We start from the raw sequence: 17,968 nt of genomic DNA, 5'->3' as shown, positions 1-17,968 counted from the left end.
TACTGCTATACTGTATATATATACTGCTATACTGCTTGTTGTTCACACTTCCCTAAAGGTGGAGCCTAAGTTCCCAGTCAGAAAGCAAAATTAATTTTTGTGTCCTTGCAAAATAGGCAGTGTTGGAAGCTTGGTGATGTAGTGATCACCTGCTAGTTTGTGAGCTTTTATGGCTGGCGAGCCAACTGCTAGCATGATGGCTAGACATGCTGCATCTCTTTTGTGGAGTTGATAGTTCTACACAGCTAATATGTTAACTTCCATTTTGGACTGTCTGGCTTTCTGTTCCCTTGCACAAAATGGCCAACAATGGGTCACCAGCAAAAATTTGCTTGTGAATGTTCTCCAAAGTGAGTGTTTACACTGATAATGGCAATTACAACCAAAATGTACTGTCTTCATTGCTGTTCTGACTGGGCCTAAAGAACCCTAATACATCAGACAGCCAGTCAGCCTTTGGATACCATAAATACAAATCTAAGGATGTTCTGATAACTATTGAACATTGTTTGTGTGGGCTGTTCAGCACCACTGACACAAGCCTGCCTCTAGGTGCAGCTGTTTGACTGACTGAGCATCTTACATTGGTGGTGGAGGCAGTTGAGCCAAGTGAATTAGAGATTTCACCAGTTTTATTTGTTCTAAACTAACTCCACTTCCTCTTTGATCAGTTGACCTGTGTCAATTCTTTTCTGTTCATTTCAGTGCATCTCAATTCTATTTATATACAGCGCCACGTCATAAAAAAAAAAAAAGTTATCTCTGGGCACTTTTCACACAGAGCAGGTATAAACCATACTCTTTAATTTACAGCCAACATTCCCCCATGAGCAGCATTTGGTGACAGCAGCAAGAAAAAACTCCCCTTTAACAGGAAGAAACCTCAAGCAGAACCGGACTCTAGATGGACAACAATCTGCCTTGACCGGTTGGGTTGAGAGAGAAAGAAGGAGGGAGAGAGACACAGAGAAGCATAATAACAATAATAATAATAGAAATATGACTAATAATAATAATAACAGTAATAGCATGAGAAGGTGTCAAGGCAGGACACCCACAGGACCATGCCACCATCCCCACAGCTCTGGCCCACAAATCGGACTCTAGATTTTCCTGCGAGACAAGAAAGCACAAAAACTCTAAGCCAAGTTAGTAACATGCATTAATGGTACATGAATGCATACAGATGGAGAGGAGGAGGAGAGAGAGAGGAGCTCAGTGCATCATCAATACTGATGGAATTGCTTCCTTAAATTTAGCTACTGTACTATCAGAGAGACATCTAGTGAAGACATTTTTGTCTAATGGTGTGTAATCCAGTAATAGGAATTCAAAAGTTATTAAGTAATGATCTGATAAAATAGGATTTTGTGGAAAAACTATTAAATGTTAAATTTCAATCCCATAAGTCAGAACAAGGTGGAGGGTGTGGTTAAGACAGTGAGTGGGATTATTTACACACTGAGAGAAGCCAGTTGAGTCTAATAATGAGATAAAGGCAGTACTGAGACTGTCACTATCAACGTCCACATGAATATTAAAATCACCTACTATAATTACTTTATCTGTACTAAGGACTAAGTTTGATAAAAACTCTGAGAAATCAGATACAAATTCAGAGTACAGACCAGGAGGACGGTACACTATAACACATAGAACTGGCTGTAAAGTTTTCCAGGTTGGATTTGAAAGACTAAGAACAAGACTTTCTAATGAGTTATAATTAAGTTCAGGTTAAGTTCTAGCTCAATTCCTTGAGTCCAGCTTGGTGTATCCGGCCTTAAGGATAAAAATATTGTTTGGTTTAACCATTCAAACTGATATCTTGGCGATTCTGGCTAGCTTACCAATGAATTTACATACACTTACATACACTTACACTTACGTACATAAATTCATGGTCCTGGGAAGATAATTACTAATGATTATGACCCTCTGACCTTTCTGCTCATTTGATCTTGATTTACCTGATGAGATGCAGGACAAGGACAGGTCCAGGGAGCAGGGACGCTCAGACCTCCTGGCCTTGGCATGTCCCATCTGGGGCTGCAACAGACCTTGAGTTTGTGGACCTTGTACAGCTGTAGGTTGTGGAGCTGAGGTTTCTGGTTCAGGACCTGCAAGAGCTGTGGTTCCTAAACCTTGAGATTCCAAAGATTCTGATTCTGAAGTTGGAACTGCTCGTGGTGAAGGTGTTGGATTCACATCTGGAGCCTCTAGAGCTGGACCTTCTAGATCTGAGGCCTGAGCATCTAGAGCTTCTAGAGTTGAAGCTGTTGGATCTAGGGTTAGGATATCTATTGGGCTTTTTGAAGATGCAGTAGAGGTCTCTGGGTCTTGTGCTTGTGAAACTAGGGTTCCTGGGACTTCTGCTGTTTCTGTTGAGGGTAGACTTGGGCCAGAATCTGGATCCTTTCCAGACCCTAACCCTGGAATCTGGATTTTATTTTCCAGACTTGAAACTGGAGCAGTAGCAGGTGATGCACTGATCTGCTGACTTGATGGTTGTAGCTGACCTTTAGACTTAGTAGTGTCTCTACCCTGATTGACCTCTGAACTCTTCATATTTTCAGGTTTAACCTCTAAACCCTGGATCTTCACCTCTGACCCCAAGACTAGCCTATTGTTGTTGTTGTTGAAGTTTGATCCTCGTCCAGACAGGATGTTCCCAGCTCGTGACTGAAGATGATGATGATGCAGATGTGGAAGGTTTTCACTCTCGGCAGGCAGCTGTTCTCTCTGCAGCAGTGGTTCATGTTCATCAGGGCTAGAGTTGAGCAGGTTCAGATGGCTGTCCTCTCCACCACTCATCTGTCCCTCTATCTTGTCCTCTTCCTCAACCTGTGGCCCTGCCGGATTGGTTCGACCACCATCTATAATACCATTTGTCACCAGGGTGGGGACTCTTGCATTGTAGCTGTTGATGACCACTGCTGTTGAGTAGACTCGGTTCTCAGTTGTGTCATTGCCTCTTGTGCTGGTGTTGTTGGTCACCATGGTTACCAGGTGGGGCTCTGCAGCCTCGGTCACTGTTACCGTGTTCATCTTAGCAACGCCTGTTTCCACCTAAAATACAGTATTTTATACACTCAGTTAATGGTGATAAAACATTTAAACTTTGCTGCTGATTCAGACCTGAGGACTAAACTTTGGACCTGATCATTAGATATCAGTAGTTGATGAAAGATCTTTTCAGCAACTCCCTCAATTTCACATTGATCACATGGTAGGTTAATAGTATTTAGTGACATTAGCCCTGGGCTGACCTGAACTAGACTAGCTAGCTTGACCTTGTTTCACATTTGCACCTATTTACAAAGGACAAACAGTAAATACAGTTTAGGATTCACACCTGAAAAGCTTAGCCTCAAGATAACATCTTCACAACATGCAATTTTTTGGATAAGGAACATTACAATCCCACAACGGAGGAACAGCATCCTTCAATATACATTTACTCCTGTTGTTGATATACTGTAGTTTAATGGAAAGTGTGAGCTTGTGGGCAAAATGACTTCTTTACAACTTTCAAAAAAGAAACACCTGCAGCTACTTTTAGCTTGGAACTTGATCAAAGTTGTTGAGCTTATGACAGTAAACATCATAACATCCCAGGGTTTGAAAGAAGTCAGTGATGAGTTAGCAAAGAACAGAGGAAAATATGTCAACTAGTGCAGAAAAGCACTTACTAACTCTGGACAAAACATGGACTGAATTCACAGAACATCTGCAGGACTATGCAAATCAAAGTTGATTCAAAAGCTTGGTGATTAACCTGAGGGAAACTGGAGGGCACAAAAAGTTCATAGAGTTTTGGATTCTCCAGCTCCGACAACCAGAAACTAAAAACTAGCCGGGTAGGTTGGAAAGAGGCACACAGCATAGGTTCCTTCACACAATTAGATTTCACAGTAGAAGGAGTGATGGATGCAGCCAGATGACTTAAAGATGTCAAATATGACAAAGGGAGGATTCATTCTTCATAGATCAACACAGACAAGATGACACAAATATGACAAGGTCAGGAAGAGCACCCAGAACCTTGACAGGGCTTACTGTGCCATACTCTACCCAGCTTCTGGTGAATAAGTCAACAGACAGTGACTGTTTGATGCTTTAAGATTGATTTTAGGTGGAGGACCAGTTAAACTCCATCAGATCAGATCCTACCTGTCTGTGGTTCAACTTGAGTTTCCCCAGCTTGAGGCGAGAGGAAGCTGACGTGGTCTCCTTAGTTTGGGAAAGGAGGTGGAGGCTGGTGGGCCTCTGGGGCAGGTTCTGCTGTTTCGGGAGGGGGTGGATGAAGGAGGAAGGAGGGATATCAACCCAACCAACACCACTTCCCTCACCATGAGTAGTCACCTCTGGGCTGTTCACCTGGAGCAACAAAGGAAAAGATCTCAGGTTACAATAGATGGCAGCCACACAGGCGATTCAGTGAGGCAGTAGTTGTACTATATCGCAATAGTGTGTGTATTCAATGGTAGTAGTACCTCTGTAGTTTGTAGTATCTGATGGAACAGCAGGTTGGTAGTTGGTTGCTCTCTTGAACCAAACTGTTTCTGCGAACGCTCCATCAGGTTTTCATCAGAACTTTCTCTCAGGTTCATATCAACCTGCAGAGACACATTGAGAGATGTTAAAGATTTTAAAAATGTTTAAGATGTTAACAGAAGTATACGAATTTAAAGATGTTGACAGAGGTTAAATATGTTAAGTCAATTGAAGTCAATTCCATTTTATTTATATAGCCCCAAAACACAACAGAAGTTATCTCAGGGCACTTTTAATAATAATAATAACTTTATTTGTATAACACTTTTCAAAACATAGTTACAAAGTACAGAATAAGATAAATTACACTGTCATGATAAAAAGCAATAACAAAGTAAAAACATAGAACAAAGTAAAAACAACAGAGACATAAACAAAAACAAAAACATAGAACATAGAACCTGATGAAACAGAGAGTATAAAAGGTATAGGTAAAACAGATAACCAATGGATTTACTGTAAAAATGCCTTTCTGTAAAAGTAAGTTTTGAGGATTGATTTAAAACAGGGTACTGAGTTTGCTAGTTCCTCAGGTAGGGAACTCCACAGTAGCGGGGCTCTAACCGCAAATGCACAGTATCCTTTAGTAATGAGGTGGGCTGTGGGGACAATAAGGAAGGAACACAGGCAGCAACTAGACTCATAGGGTACAAGTAAATCTGTGATGTAAGTGGGAGCAAGCCCATGTAGGGCTTTAAAAGCAATTAGTAAAATTTTAAAATCAATTCTATATGTAACAGGTAACCAGTGAAGTGATATTGTCTTGTCTCTTAGAATTCATTAAAAGTCTGGCAGAGCTGGAGATGGGAGACGGCTGAGATTGGCTGAGCCTTGAGTACAGAGCGTTACAATAATCTAGACATGACGAAATAAAAGCATGGATGACTTTTTCAAGGTCCACCTGGGATAAAAAATGTTTAACTTTAGCAATATTCCTAAGTTGGAGGAGCTGGAGTTTCAGAGCTGGAATTGTCATAGGTAAAAATATGGTATTCAGTATAAAATATGGTAAAAATATGGTATTCGGTATAAAATATGGTAAAAATATGGTATTCGGTATAAAATATGGTAAAAATATGGTATTCGGTATAAAATATGGTAAAAATATGGTTATTTATGGTGGAGGGAGTGTCATGCATTTTTCTCCAGTCACTCAGGGTGAGCCACCCCCCCCCCCTCTGATAAATAACAAACAGTCCCTAAGTGAAATATTAATGCAGCAATACATTAACCAGGGCAACTGACATGGATATACATTTTCATTAATATTGGACATTGCATGTAGGAGATGACTATCACTTCCTGTGTCCACTGTGTGGTGCCAGAGAACCCATTAATTACACATCATGTTGCTGTATATAATGTGTAGATCACATCATGTACATTTCATGTAAACTGGATGATGTTTGTCACATGACTTTGCAATTTTTACCAGTTCTGACGTGTGAGCCAATTTTTGTGAGTTTTTGAGCATCCCAAGCCCAAATAATAATAATAATAATAATAATAATAATAATAATAATAATAATAATAATAATAATAACAACAACAACAACATAATAATAATAATAATAATAATGATAATAATCTTTACAAAAACAATAGTTTCCTGGCACTTTTGTGCTCAGGCCCTAAATAAAAATAAAAACCTCTTTGGGGTTGAGTTTTGTGGCCTCTAGGTCTTCTTCTGTCAGCTGCAGGCAGACTGGGCCACTGGGAACGGTGCCACCTGGAGGACAGCAGGGACACTTACTACACATACAGTATACAATATTTCTGTTAAATATTAAACTGCAGTTCAAGTGTCAAATGGATTTCTGTCCACACTAACGTTTTAGATTGCCTACTAAAATTTTACAACCCACACAGAATCCACTGATTGCTGCGATTCCACTTTAATGAGTCTATTTCGGTCTGAAATTAGCTGATTTAAGTGCTTTGTGTGGATAGAGAGGTCCGGGCAAATTCAGAGGAGGTTTGAGTTTTTTTAATCTTGTGGGGGTGGTTGTTTAAAGTCACACAGAAATTAAAATTGCCAAAAAAGAGAAATGTAAGTTTCATTTATTGTATGCTGGTTGAAACAAGAGGAAAAAGAACATCTTGTATGAGTATTGCTATGCTGCACAGTATGAAGCACTCTAAGAATGATAACAACTCATCTCTGAGCAACACGAGCACTAAAATGTTGGTTTACTCAGAGGCTTTTCCACAGATGTGTCCAAAAACCATTTTATCTTCTTTTTAGAAACATGAAGAAACAAGCAGAATAGTGTCAGTTTCATTATAGTTAAAATTTCATGACACAAAAAGTGAGAAGAAATCAAATTTCAGTGACTTTATATTCAATGCATTACTCTGGTGCTTTCTCAAACATCAGTATTAAGGGCCGTCCACACCAAGAACTATAACCATAACAATAACTATAACCATAACAACAACTATAACCATAACAACAACTATAACCATAACAATGTGAGCATCCACACTTGTGAACAATAACGTTCTGTAAACAGTGGCACCGACCACGCGCTGCACACTCAAGCTGTGTTGGCAGCTTAAGAAAATGGATATTGATGACTTGTTACTGCTGTAAAGGTTCAAAGGCGGGCGGTGATTTACTGTGTTGCTCAGAAGTATTTCAGGACACTAGTTGCTGTGATGTTCCTGTATTTACAGATCAAACTGCATCAACTGATGGTAGCACACAGACGACCAGCTTTTATTGCACTGTGGTATGAGCATGACGTGTAAGACACAGTATGAGCATGAATCTGAAGCCTAACAGGGGTGCTAACTTGTTGTTTTTTTATATTATAATGGGGAACAAAGTTCCAGCATAATTGTATAATAAAGAGAGACAAACTTATCTGAAGAAATCACCTCTGGCTGTAGTATGAACTCTGCCTTCCACTTGAGCTAGATTGATTTTTAAAAACTATATATTTATAATTATCATTATAGTTATTGTTTGTGTGAACGGCCCTTTAATGTGTGTGTGTGTGTGTGTGTCAGCGTGACGCACCAGTGTGTTCAGACTCAGAGATGGTGCAGAGGGCGGTGACGGGCGTCATGGCAGCAGCAGTTGACACACAGCTGTCTGAACTGGCCGAGCGAGCCTGACTCTGACAGACCAACAGAGAGAGAGAGAGCGATTAAGAAACATCATGACTGAACGTTTGGTTTTTACTTTAACACCTGTCGAGCGGTTACCTGCGCTTGTTGCCGTTCATAGTTGATGGAGTTCCTGTTTTTCTCGAGTCCTTCTGCTCCGCTTGTGGTTGTTTTGACGACTGATACTTGGTGGCCGTCTCCCTGGAGATTCTTGACCAAACCCACCTGGAGATCCTCGATGTAGGAGGAGGCGTAGCTAACCTGAGGAGGCCAGCAGCCGAGAGACAGATTCCTGCAAGAGAGAGAGGTGTGTGTGTGGTTATGTATTGCAGTGTGTGTGTACCTGTGATTGTGTATTGCAGTGTGTGTGTACCTGTGATTGTGTATTGCAGTGTGTGTGTACCTGTGATTGTGTATTGCAGTGTGTGTGTACCTGTGGTTGTGTATTGCAGTGTGTGTGTACCTGTGGTTGTGTATTGCAGTGTGTGTGTACCTGTGGTTGTGTATTGCAGTGTGTGTGTACCTGTGGTTGTGTATTGCAGTGTGTGTACTCAGCAGTGTGAGTTCAGACAGTCTCTCCTCTGCACACTGAGCAGTGAGTCGAGCTTCAGCATCCTGATCCCAGCAGTCCTCCATCGTCTCCTTCAGGGAACGCAACGCCTGCACACACACACACACAGGTACACAGTTACACACAGGTACATTCATTTACACCTTTTGTTTATTACTGAAGCCCAAAATGTCTTTTTTATGGTGTTTCCATAAATTGTTGTAAAGTGTAAAATATAGAGTTAGCAGGTATTATACTGCATTATTGTTGTAAAGTGTAAAATGTAAAGTTAGCAGGTATTATACTGTAGTATTTCTCATGAGAATGACCATTGCAGAGCTAGTCTGTAAACCTGAGTCATGTGCGCAGGATGGTGAACCCTCTTTTTGCCTTAAATTTAGTTAGGTTGGTTTTCCTACCAAGAAGCTCCACAAAAATGGTTGCAACACTCCCAAATCTACACGTCAACTGTATGTAGTATGTACAAAATATCAACAATTTTGTATGAATAAGAAGTGATGTAGTATCTGCACAGACAGACGTCAATCAATTTGTGATTTTGGGATGATGCTGCACATTAAACTTCACGAGGATAAAGGTTTTTGTTTCACAATATCTTTGTGGACCAGCCTTGCGCCCAACTGGATTTTATTTTAATGTATTGTAGTCTTGTTTAGTCTGGAGCAGCAACATGTTGAGATATCTGCTCAAATATGGTCTGACGAGATTCCCCTGGTAGAGCTCGCAAGAGACCAAAAACATGCTGGGAGGAAGTGTAGCCTGAGAAGACAACTTCCAGGACAAGAGAATCCTCACAGAACCAACGTCTTTGTCAGGAAGTTGGTTTGGTGAGTTCAAGGATTGAACTGGGTTATGTTTCAGGTAAGATTTACATGTATTCTTTCAGATTTTTTAAACATGCCATAATTGCTGAGAAGAAAGTTTGGGATTTTCAGATGCGTGTCTGCATGTCAACAAAGTCAGAGAGTTTATCTTTGAATGGAAACTGATGAGAACAGTAAAACAGACCAGGCTGTTCTCCTTCCACGCTTCGGGGAACCTTGGTCGGTATTTCTCTCTGGTGACAAGGATCTGCATCTCCTCGAAGCTCGGATGATTCCCCAGCTCTGCCTGGAATGCCAGCTGGTAATCAGGTACTGCTTCACCTGCACACACACAATAAACACATTAGCTACGTGGCTACATACATTACTCAGCAGTAACATGTTGCACATATATATTTCCATGACTCTGACACTGTGCATAAGTTTAGCACATATTAACAGATTCCACACAATGTACTGCATATCATCATGTATGTTGTCATGATAAATGCTAAGTCCTCTAATCAGAAGGTTGATGGTTTGACCCCCGACTTCTCCTGTCCGCATGTCGGTGTCCTGAACCCCAAATTACTCCCGATGGTTGTGTCAGCACCCTGTGTGGTAGCTTGCCGCCATCAATGTGAGTGTGTGAATGGGTGAGTGAGCAGCAGAAAAACATTGTAAAGCGCTTTGGATAAAAGCACCATATAAATGCAGCCATTTACCATTTAGATGTGTTGAAATGGAAGTTAATTTTGAGGTAAATGCAGACACGTTAGTGTAAAAACTTAACAAAGGAAGGAAAAATTTAGTTGCAGCCTTCAGCAGTGGCAGTACCAGCTTAAAATATATTCTCAATTTAAAAATCGTTTTGATACATTTAATGATAGATTTTATGTTTGTACTTACTAATAATCAATAACAATGTGTCAAAGCATAAATGACCACGCACTCCAAAGGAGACAGGCAGCGAGAAAAGCAGCAAGGACAAATTGTGAACACCACAAAAGACTTTCTCTTCCTTCTTCAGCCACAGGTCACATTTATTGATTTCCACTGACTTTTGTGTACATCAGTCATACTGCCAATCATGTCTGCGACATGCAAACGCTGCTTAAAAGTTTGTGAACTCTTTCGAATTTGTGCTATTTCTGCATAAATATGACCTAAAACATGATCAGATTCCTATTCAAGTCCTAAAACTACATAAAGAGACATCAATTAAACAAATGAGACAAAAATCTTACACTTGTTAATTTATTTATTGAGGAAAATGATCCAATGACACATATTTGTGTGTGAGGCAAAAGTATGTGAACCTTGAGCATTATCAATACATTTGAAGGGGAAGTTACAGTCAGGTGATTCAATCAATGGGATGACAATCCAGTGTGAGTCTGGGAGGCCCTGCCTTATTTAAAGAAGAGAAATCTGGATCTTCACTGTCAAACTCTGAGCTTCACAACACAGGTTTGTGGAAGTGTGTCATGGCTCAAACAAAGGAGATTTCTGAGGACATTAGAAGAAGAGTTGTTGAGGCTCATCAGGCTGGAAAGTTACAAAACCATTTCTAAAGAGTTTGGACTCCACCAGTCAACTGTCAGGCAGATCATGTACAAATTGAAGACATCCAACAGCACTGTTACCCTCCCCAGGAGTGGTCTAACAACAAAAATCACACCAAGAGCAGGTGTGTAATAGTCCGGGAGGCCACAAAGGACCCCAGGGTAACATCTAGGACACTAAAGGTCTCTCTTGCAGTGGCTACAGTCCATGTTAATGAGTCCACCATCAGGAGAACATTGAACATCAATGGTGTTCATGGCAGAGTTGCAAGGAGAAACCAAATTCTCTCCAAAAAGAACATTGCTGCCGTCTACGGTTCACTAAAGACCACATGGAGCCAGAAGGTGATTAGAACAATGTTCTGTGGATGGATGAGACCAAAATCAAACTTTTTGGCTTGAATGAGAAGCTTTATGTTTAGCGATGAGCAAACACTGCATTCCAGCATGAGAACCTGAACCCATCTGTGAAACATGGTGGTGGTATCATGGTTTGGGCTGCTTTGCTGCCTCTGAACCAGGACAGCTTGCAATCATTGATGGAGCTGTGAGTTCTGAGTCGTACCAGCAAATTCTGCAGGAAAATGTCAAGATATCCGACACACACAAATCGTTCCACCAAAGAACGGTTAGAGCAGAAGGAAGATAATGTTTTGGAACGGCCGAGTCAAAGTCCTGACCTTAATCCTCAAGAAATGCTGTGGAAGGACCTGAAACATGTAGTTCATGGTGAGAAGCCCACCAACATCCCTGAGCTGAGACTGTTCTGTGAAGAGGAACGAGCTAAAATTCCTCCAAGCTGATGTGCAGAGCTGATAAACAGTTACTGTAAATGTTTGGGCTGCTAAAGAGGGTCACACCAGTTAATGAAAGCAAAGGTTCACATACTTTTACCTCATACAAATATGTGGGTACAAGATTAGATCATTTTCCTCAATAAATAAATGATAAAGTTTATTTTTTGTCTCATTTGTTTAATTGGGTTCCCTTTATCTAGTTTTAGGACTTGTATAAATATCTGATCATGTTTTAGGTCATATTTATGCAGAAATACAGAAAATTCTAAAGGGTTCACAAACTTTCAAGGCTAGTAATGCTGTATCTGTTGTGTTGATCATGACTACGGACACATGCTGCTTGTCTCTAGGCTCACTCATACCTGTGCGTTGTAGCCTCGGCCACATTTGTTTATTTATTTAGAAAACTGAAGAGCAACTCTGTACAATCACATAGCAGCCAACTACTGCAGTGAAAAATTCCACCCATGGCCTTCAGAGATTTAATAGTTCACTGATGAAGTTCAAATTCAAGTTTGCATTACAGTAATCAGATATTGTGTGCCTTAATAAAACTTAATTGCTTATTTTTTGTTTCTAATACTCAGTTTTTAGTTTTATATATAAGGCAACATTTAATGCAAGTTCCTTTTGCCCACTACAACCTGTCTTGTGGTTCTTGTAAATCTCATCTACATTCTTTTTTAGAAGAATTTTACCCCAAAATGGACCGTTAACAAGCAGCCAACTGCGTGATTTTAGTAAATCCAGCAGAATAGATGATCAGCCTTTTGTTTTATAAATAAATTTGAGTTGTGTGTGTAACTAGTTGTTTGCGTCATGTTGTCTCACCTGGGAACAGGTCAGAGCACCTCCTGAAGCTCTCCCAGTAGAGCAGACCCAGAGCATAAACATCCACCTGCTTCAACGCCGACTCACAGTCCCGGAGGTTCAAAGCTCCGCCCAGAACCTCTGGAGCCATGTAGCGCACGGTCCCCACCTGCACACGCACACGCACACACAGACAGGTGAACATGTGTATTTTAAACCTGTGTTATAATCTGTCCGCCTGCTGCCGTCATGTGACCTGACCTCAGATATGGCCATGGTGTCGTCGTCTCCGGGGCAACAGGGCCGGTTTCCTGTGAGCCTCATGGACAGACCGAAGTCGGCGAGGACGCAGGACAGATCGGCTCGAACCAGGACGTTCCTGCTGGTCACGTCTCTGTGAGCCACCGCTGGTTTATACTGGTCTGAGTGGAGAAAGAATAAATCACTTCTGTGACATTTCTTAAGATATATAAACAGGAAGTAAATACTCCAACAATTTGCTTTTGTTTATGTTTTTTAAGGAGAATGTGCTGCCCCATTTATTTGGTATTTATTGATACATGGAGCCCGCTTATTTTTTATTTTTTATTTCTGTGATTCTTGTATTTAATTCAGGGACGGGACAAAGGTCCACTGCCAGAATCGAACTGCGGGCTTTGTGGTTATGTGGCTTGTGTCTTAGGCCGAAGGCTACCGGCTCTCCCAACTTGGCAGATTTAAAATGTCCATAAAAAATGTTAATGTGAACTAATTTATATATAAAAATAATAGATCTTAAACAGTCCTTATATCATGGCTGATGCTGTACTGCAGTACGGCCTCCTGACCCCGACTGTCACACAGTATCAGTTCCTCCATCATATATGTGATGAACTATCTCTGTCCCAGTGCGCCCCCCTATTCAATATCCAGGTACCTTACCGCCCCCCATCAATTAAAATGTAGGCTAATTGTCTTCCCTCAATATTAATGTTAATTATTATTCTGTGTTGTATCTTTAAAAATCATCAGAGTTGTTTAACTGGACAGTTGGAAGATGTTTATCATTAGTTTCTCGTGCAGGGAGCAAAGAAGCCATGTGAATAGAAATTATATTTATGAGTGTTAATAAATGCAACGGTTAGAAATTAGACATTCAAACATTAATTAGGTCTCATTATTGATTACGAACAGCAGCCAATCAGAAAGCAGTAATTTGGTGCCAAACAGGAAGTGTTCTGATTAATTGTTCCAAAGTAAAACAAGAGCAGCTGACAGGAAACAAGTCTGAGGCTGCTGGAAAAAAGCAGAAGGATGTTATTAGATAGAATACTGGTGGCAGTTTTCTTGTTCTGCGCCATTTGATATGATATGATTGTTGTTGTTTTATGATGATACCCAGTTAATTAAATAATCAGACCTGCAGCCCCCGTTGATCCAATCATCTATCGAGTGACCCCAGGTTTAAATATTTGTGGAGTTTTTGCTTGGTTGTGGTTGTAAATACCTCCTCTACAGTGTGGTGTGTGTTCTTCCAATAAATGATCAAAACAGGGCAGGATCAAAATAAATATAATGATTTGCAATTAGTAGTCTGTATTTGACTGTATTTGATTTGACTTATAGCGTTCTGCCAATGGGAGAACTTTCTGTGTCCTTTCTTGTTCTTTAATATAATGTTTGTTCTATATAGAAATCATTCCAGCATTATATTCTGAGTTAAAGCAGATTTGTATAGGAGCCTGTTTACTGTAACACCAGCTGAAAAGCCCTTTAAACACAGCTTTTATAAATACTGGTTACATTACAGGGTTTTTTCTACAATTGCATTTCTCAATACTGAGTTCACTTTTTCAAAAGTCTTCACACAGGCAGCCCAACAGAAGTCAATGTGGACTGTGGATCGCCACCAAACACCAAATGTATTTACAATCAGTTTTGCACATGTACCTCTGGCAAAACTGTGAAATTTGCATTTAAAAAACTAACAAAACAAATCATTTGCTACATTCTGCTACATCTAAAAAGAAACAGAGATGAAGAATGAAAGAATAAAGAAGTGCCATTCTTCTTGTTGTAATGACATCTTGGTTTATGTGAAATAAATAAATAAAAGATACTTCAAAGACAATAGTGATATTGTGATACCGACTGTTGTTTGTGTTTTTTTCAGGTCATTGTGTAGTTAAGTTAAGTTAAGTGTTTTGGTGACATTAGTGCATTTTGAGATTAACTGATGTGTTGAGCTGGACTTGTTGTAAAAAGAGCTGGAAGTGAATTCGTGTATGTGTGTTAACATTTGAAAAAAACTGTAAAATGGGTTTATTGTCCTGTGTGTCACCAGAAGAGGGCGCAGTGATGCTGCCTGCCTCACATTAACATCCTCTCTGCCTGTTTCTGTCTGTCTGACTGCCTGCTGTGCAGTAATGAACACCAGCCGCTCTCTGTTTGAAAGACAGTTAATTATCTTTATCATGTGCAGTGTGTCACTTTGGCCTCCGACATGTTTAACATTCAGCCGGCATCAGCAGCTCTGACTGTGCGTGCCGACGCCTGCTTGTGCTGCAGCGTTTTGTACCGATAAGAAATAGAGGAGAAGAAAGAGACCAGACAGAAAAAAGAAAGGCAGCTGACTGCAAAGATATAAGGACATTTTTATTCTCATGTAAAAAGAATATTTAAAAAGAATAACATCCGCACATATTCATTAATTGAAGTATAAGTCTGGTGAGTGTTTCTTCTTGTGAATAAATACCATGAACTGTTCAAAAGTATTGTGTTTGTATGCAAACCATAATACATTTTATTCCTCTGTGCTCTGTTGTTGTCCAAAAACCAGAAACAACATACTAGTGCATCCTAGTGCCTGACATACTAACTAACTACTAACTACTAACTACTAACATACTACTCTAATAGCTTAGTACCCCGTCCCGGATCACCCTGGTGCCCGACAGGCCTGGAGTCAAGTCATTTTTAGGGCAAAGCCACTTTGGCCTTTGATAAATACAAATTTATTGGGGCATCACAGCCAAAATGTAGGACACCAAGGCCAAAACCAATGGTGCAATAACAATAAGCGATAATTAAATTGTATGAAGTCAAAACAGTTTACAATTAACAGAATTGTTATTGTTATAGTTTAATGATAAAGTCTATAAATGGGTAAGGGTGATCAATATTAATCTAAACAAGTTTTAACACATGTGCAACTACTGGCATTTGAGTCTGAGATCATCGCAGCAGCCACAGAAATGACTTAAAACACTTACACAGTGTGTGTGTGTACACTGACGTGCACACACACACAGTGTTAACGTTGCATCACGCTGAAAAAGACCCATCAGGTCTCACAGCAAGTTATAAACACTATGTACATTCGTAGTTAGCTAAGTTAACACCACACAGCAACATCCTGGTCAGGATGTCAACAGTTTACTGCCAAGAATATTTTTGACCGGCTACGCATTTCGGTCTACAGGTTAATTTGCGTACACACTCCACTAATGGCTTGTTAACAACATCAGGTCTTTTTCAATGAATGGATCACCGGTGTGAAACCGACTTCAACACAGAGTTTTGCATTATAGGTTGTTTGTAGCATTGATGTTGCTGGGCTAGCGAGTGTCTGAAAGTCTGTTCATAGTGAACGTATTTGAGTCAGTCAGCACAGCTCAAGGATCGTGTAACATGCACAGAGGAAATAAATCCAAAGTCCAAAGCATTTTCCGACGTCTCTACTGTAGAGACAGAATATATCAAGCTGCCAGATGAGTTACCACTGTCACAGACAGGAAACACAGGCAGTCTTATAAATACTAACTGTCAGAGATATTATTTTTTGATCGTTTCCGAAAGCCTGTTAGGAGAGTATGTGACTAAACTTTAAAACACAATGTGTATTAATACTTACAATGTACAGTGTTTAGCTGCCTGTGCTTATCACATAATGTTAATTGTTAGCTAATGTAAGCTAGTGGGCTAGCTGTTAAAGTGTACGTCAACAGTGTATCTAATCCTGACAGCTCCACGGTCTTAGTGCTGACGTGCTACGGTAAGCGTATTGTATCATTTCCTGTTGCCGACTGTGTCTACTGATAGTGTTGTTGCTGCTCTCATCTCAGTTGATTTTCCTTTATATATCACATTACTGTGGATTAATATCTGCTGTATATTTAAACTTTCGCTAGTTTTACACAAGCACTCTCAGCGCTTTTCTCTTAGTGACTTTTTCGCACAAGTTGTTAGTTACTTTAGCTCTGCAGCTAGCATTAGCAGCTAACTTAAACTAAGCAGTTAGCGATGGCTTCTCTCTCTCCCTCTCGTTCTCCTGCTCTCTCTTGCTCGGTGTGTCAAATGTTTAGTTATTCCTCTGCCTCCTTTAGTGATAGTGGTAAGTGTAATAAGTGTAGTCTATTTGCAGCACTGGAGGCAAGGCTTAGTGAATTGGAAGCGCGGCTCCGCACCATGGAAAAACAATCAGCTGCTAATATAGTTAGCCAGCCCCTAGTATCCGGTGCGGGCCGACCTAGCGTAGCTCCCACTCCCCCGGTAGCTCCCGAGCAGCCGGGAAGCCAGGGCGGCTGGGTGACTGTCCGAAGGAAGCATAGCCCTAAGCAGAAGCCCACGGTTCACCACCAACCAGTTCATGTTTCTAACTGGTTCTCCCCACTCAGCGACACACCCGCTGAGAAACAAACTCTGATTATTGGCAGCTCCATAGTCAGAAACGTGAAGTTAGCGACAGCAGCAGCTATAGTTAAATGTATTCCTGGGGCCAGAGCGGGCGACATTGAGTCAAATTTAAAACTGCTGGTTAAGAATAAACGTAAATATGGTACGATCGTCATCCATGTCGGCGGCAACGACTCCCGATTACGCCAATCGGAGATCACCAAGATTAATGTTGACTCGATGTGAACATATACAAAAACAATGTGGGACTCCGTAGTTTTCTCTGGACCGCTGCCTGATCTGACCAGTGATGTCATGTATAGCCGCATGTCACAATTCAACCGCTGGCTGTCGAGGTGGCGTCCAGCAAACGATGTGGGCTTCATAGATAACTGGCAGACTTTCTGGGGAAGACCTGGTCTGATTAGCAGAGACGGCATACATCCCACTCTGGATGGAGCTGCTCTCATATCTAGAAATATGGCTGAGTTTATTAGTAGACCAAAACCATGACAACCCAGAGCTGAGACCAGGAAGCAGAGCTGCAGTCCTACACGCTTCTCTGCGCTTCCATTAGAGCAGTTACCCACCCAAAACCACATAGAGACCACGTCTGTCCCCAAAACCACATAGAGACTGTGTCTGTCCCCAAAACCACATAGAGACCACGTCTGTCCCCAAAACCACATAGAGACTGTGTCTGTCCCCAAAACCACATAGAGACTGCGTCTGTCCCCAAAACCACATAGAGACCGTGTCTGTCCCCAAAACCACATAGAGACTGTGTCTGTCCCCAAAACCACATAGAGACTGTGTCTGTCCCCAAAACCACATAGAGACCGTGTCTGTCCCCAAAACCACATAGAGACCGTGTCTGTCCCCAAAACCACATAGAGACCGTGTCTGTCCCAAAATGCAGCAGTTAACTAGGACTGGCTGTAGATCTCATGTCACTCCTGTTTTACTGCATCGGCTGCCAGTGAAGCTCAGGATTGATTTCAAGATTATTTTAATCACTTATAAGGCCTTACACGCTTTAGCTCCTGCCTATATTACTGAGCTACTAAGCCCTTATACTACCGAGCAGTCAGGTCTTCCAACCAA

At 40.9% G+C, this 17,968-nt stretch overlaps 1 protein-coding gene across 2 annotated transcripts in view; it reads right to left on the bottom strand.

Moving 5' to 3' along the window:
* Positions 1 to 17,968, bottom strand: part of LOC122992452 (bone morphogenetic protein receptor type-2-like) — a 43,111-nt gene that overhangs the window by 2,435 nt on the left and 22,708 nt on the right. For both annotated transcript variants that reach the window (XM_044366245.1, XM_044366246.1), the window contains exons 9-18: positions 12,473 to 12,633; positions 12,233 to 12,380; positions 9,245 to 9,381; positions 8,189 to 8,325; positions 7,765 to 7,957; positions 7,577 to 7,676; positions 6,204 to 6,283; positions 4,494 to 4,616; positions 4,171 to 4,377; positions 1,968 to 3,066 (exon numbers count right to left, since the gene is read on the bottom strand). In XM_044366245.1, the coding sequence (XP_044222180.1) occupies positions 1,968 to 3,066; positions 4,171 to 4,377; positions 4,494 to 4,616; positions 6,204 to 6,283; positions 7,577 to 7,676; positions 7,765 to 7,957; positions 8,189 to 8,325; positions 9,245 to 9,381; positions 12,233 to 12,380; positions 12,473 to 12,633 (2,385 nt within the window). The remainder of the gene's footprint in view (positions 1 to 1,967; positions 3,067 to 4,170; positions 4,378 to 4,493; positions 4,617 to 6,203; positions 6,284 to 7,576; positions 7,677 to 7,764; positions 7,958 to 8,188; positions 8,326 to 9,244; positions 9,382 to 12,232; positions 12,381 to 12,472; positions 12,634 to 17,968) is intronic.

This window comes from Thunnus albacares, chromosome 11, assembly GCF_914725855.1.
Source record: "Thunnus albacares chromosome 11, fThuAlb1.1, whole genome shotgun sequence".
NCBI classification, from domain to species: Eukaryota; Metazoa; Chordata; class Actinopteri; order Scombriformes; family Scombridae; genus Thunnus; species Thunnus albacares.
This window is presented reverse-complemented; position numbering and strand designations above follow the sequence as displayed.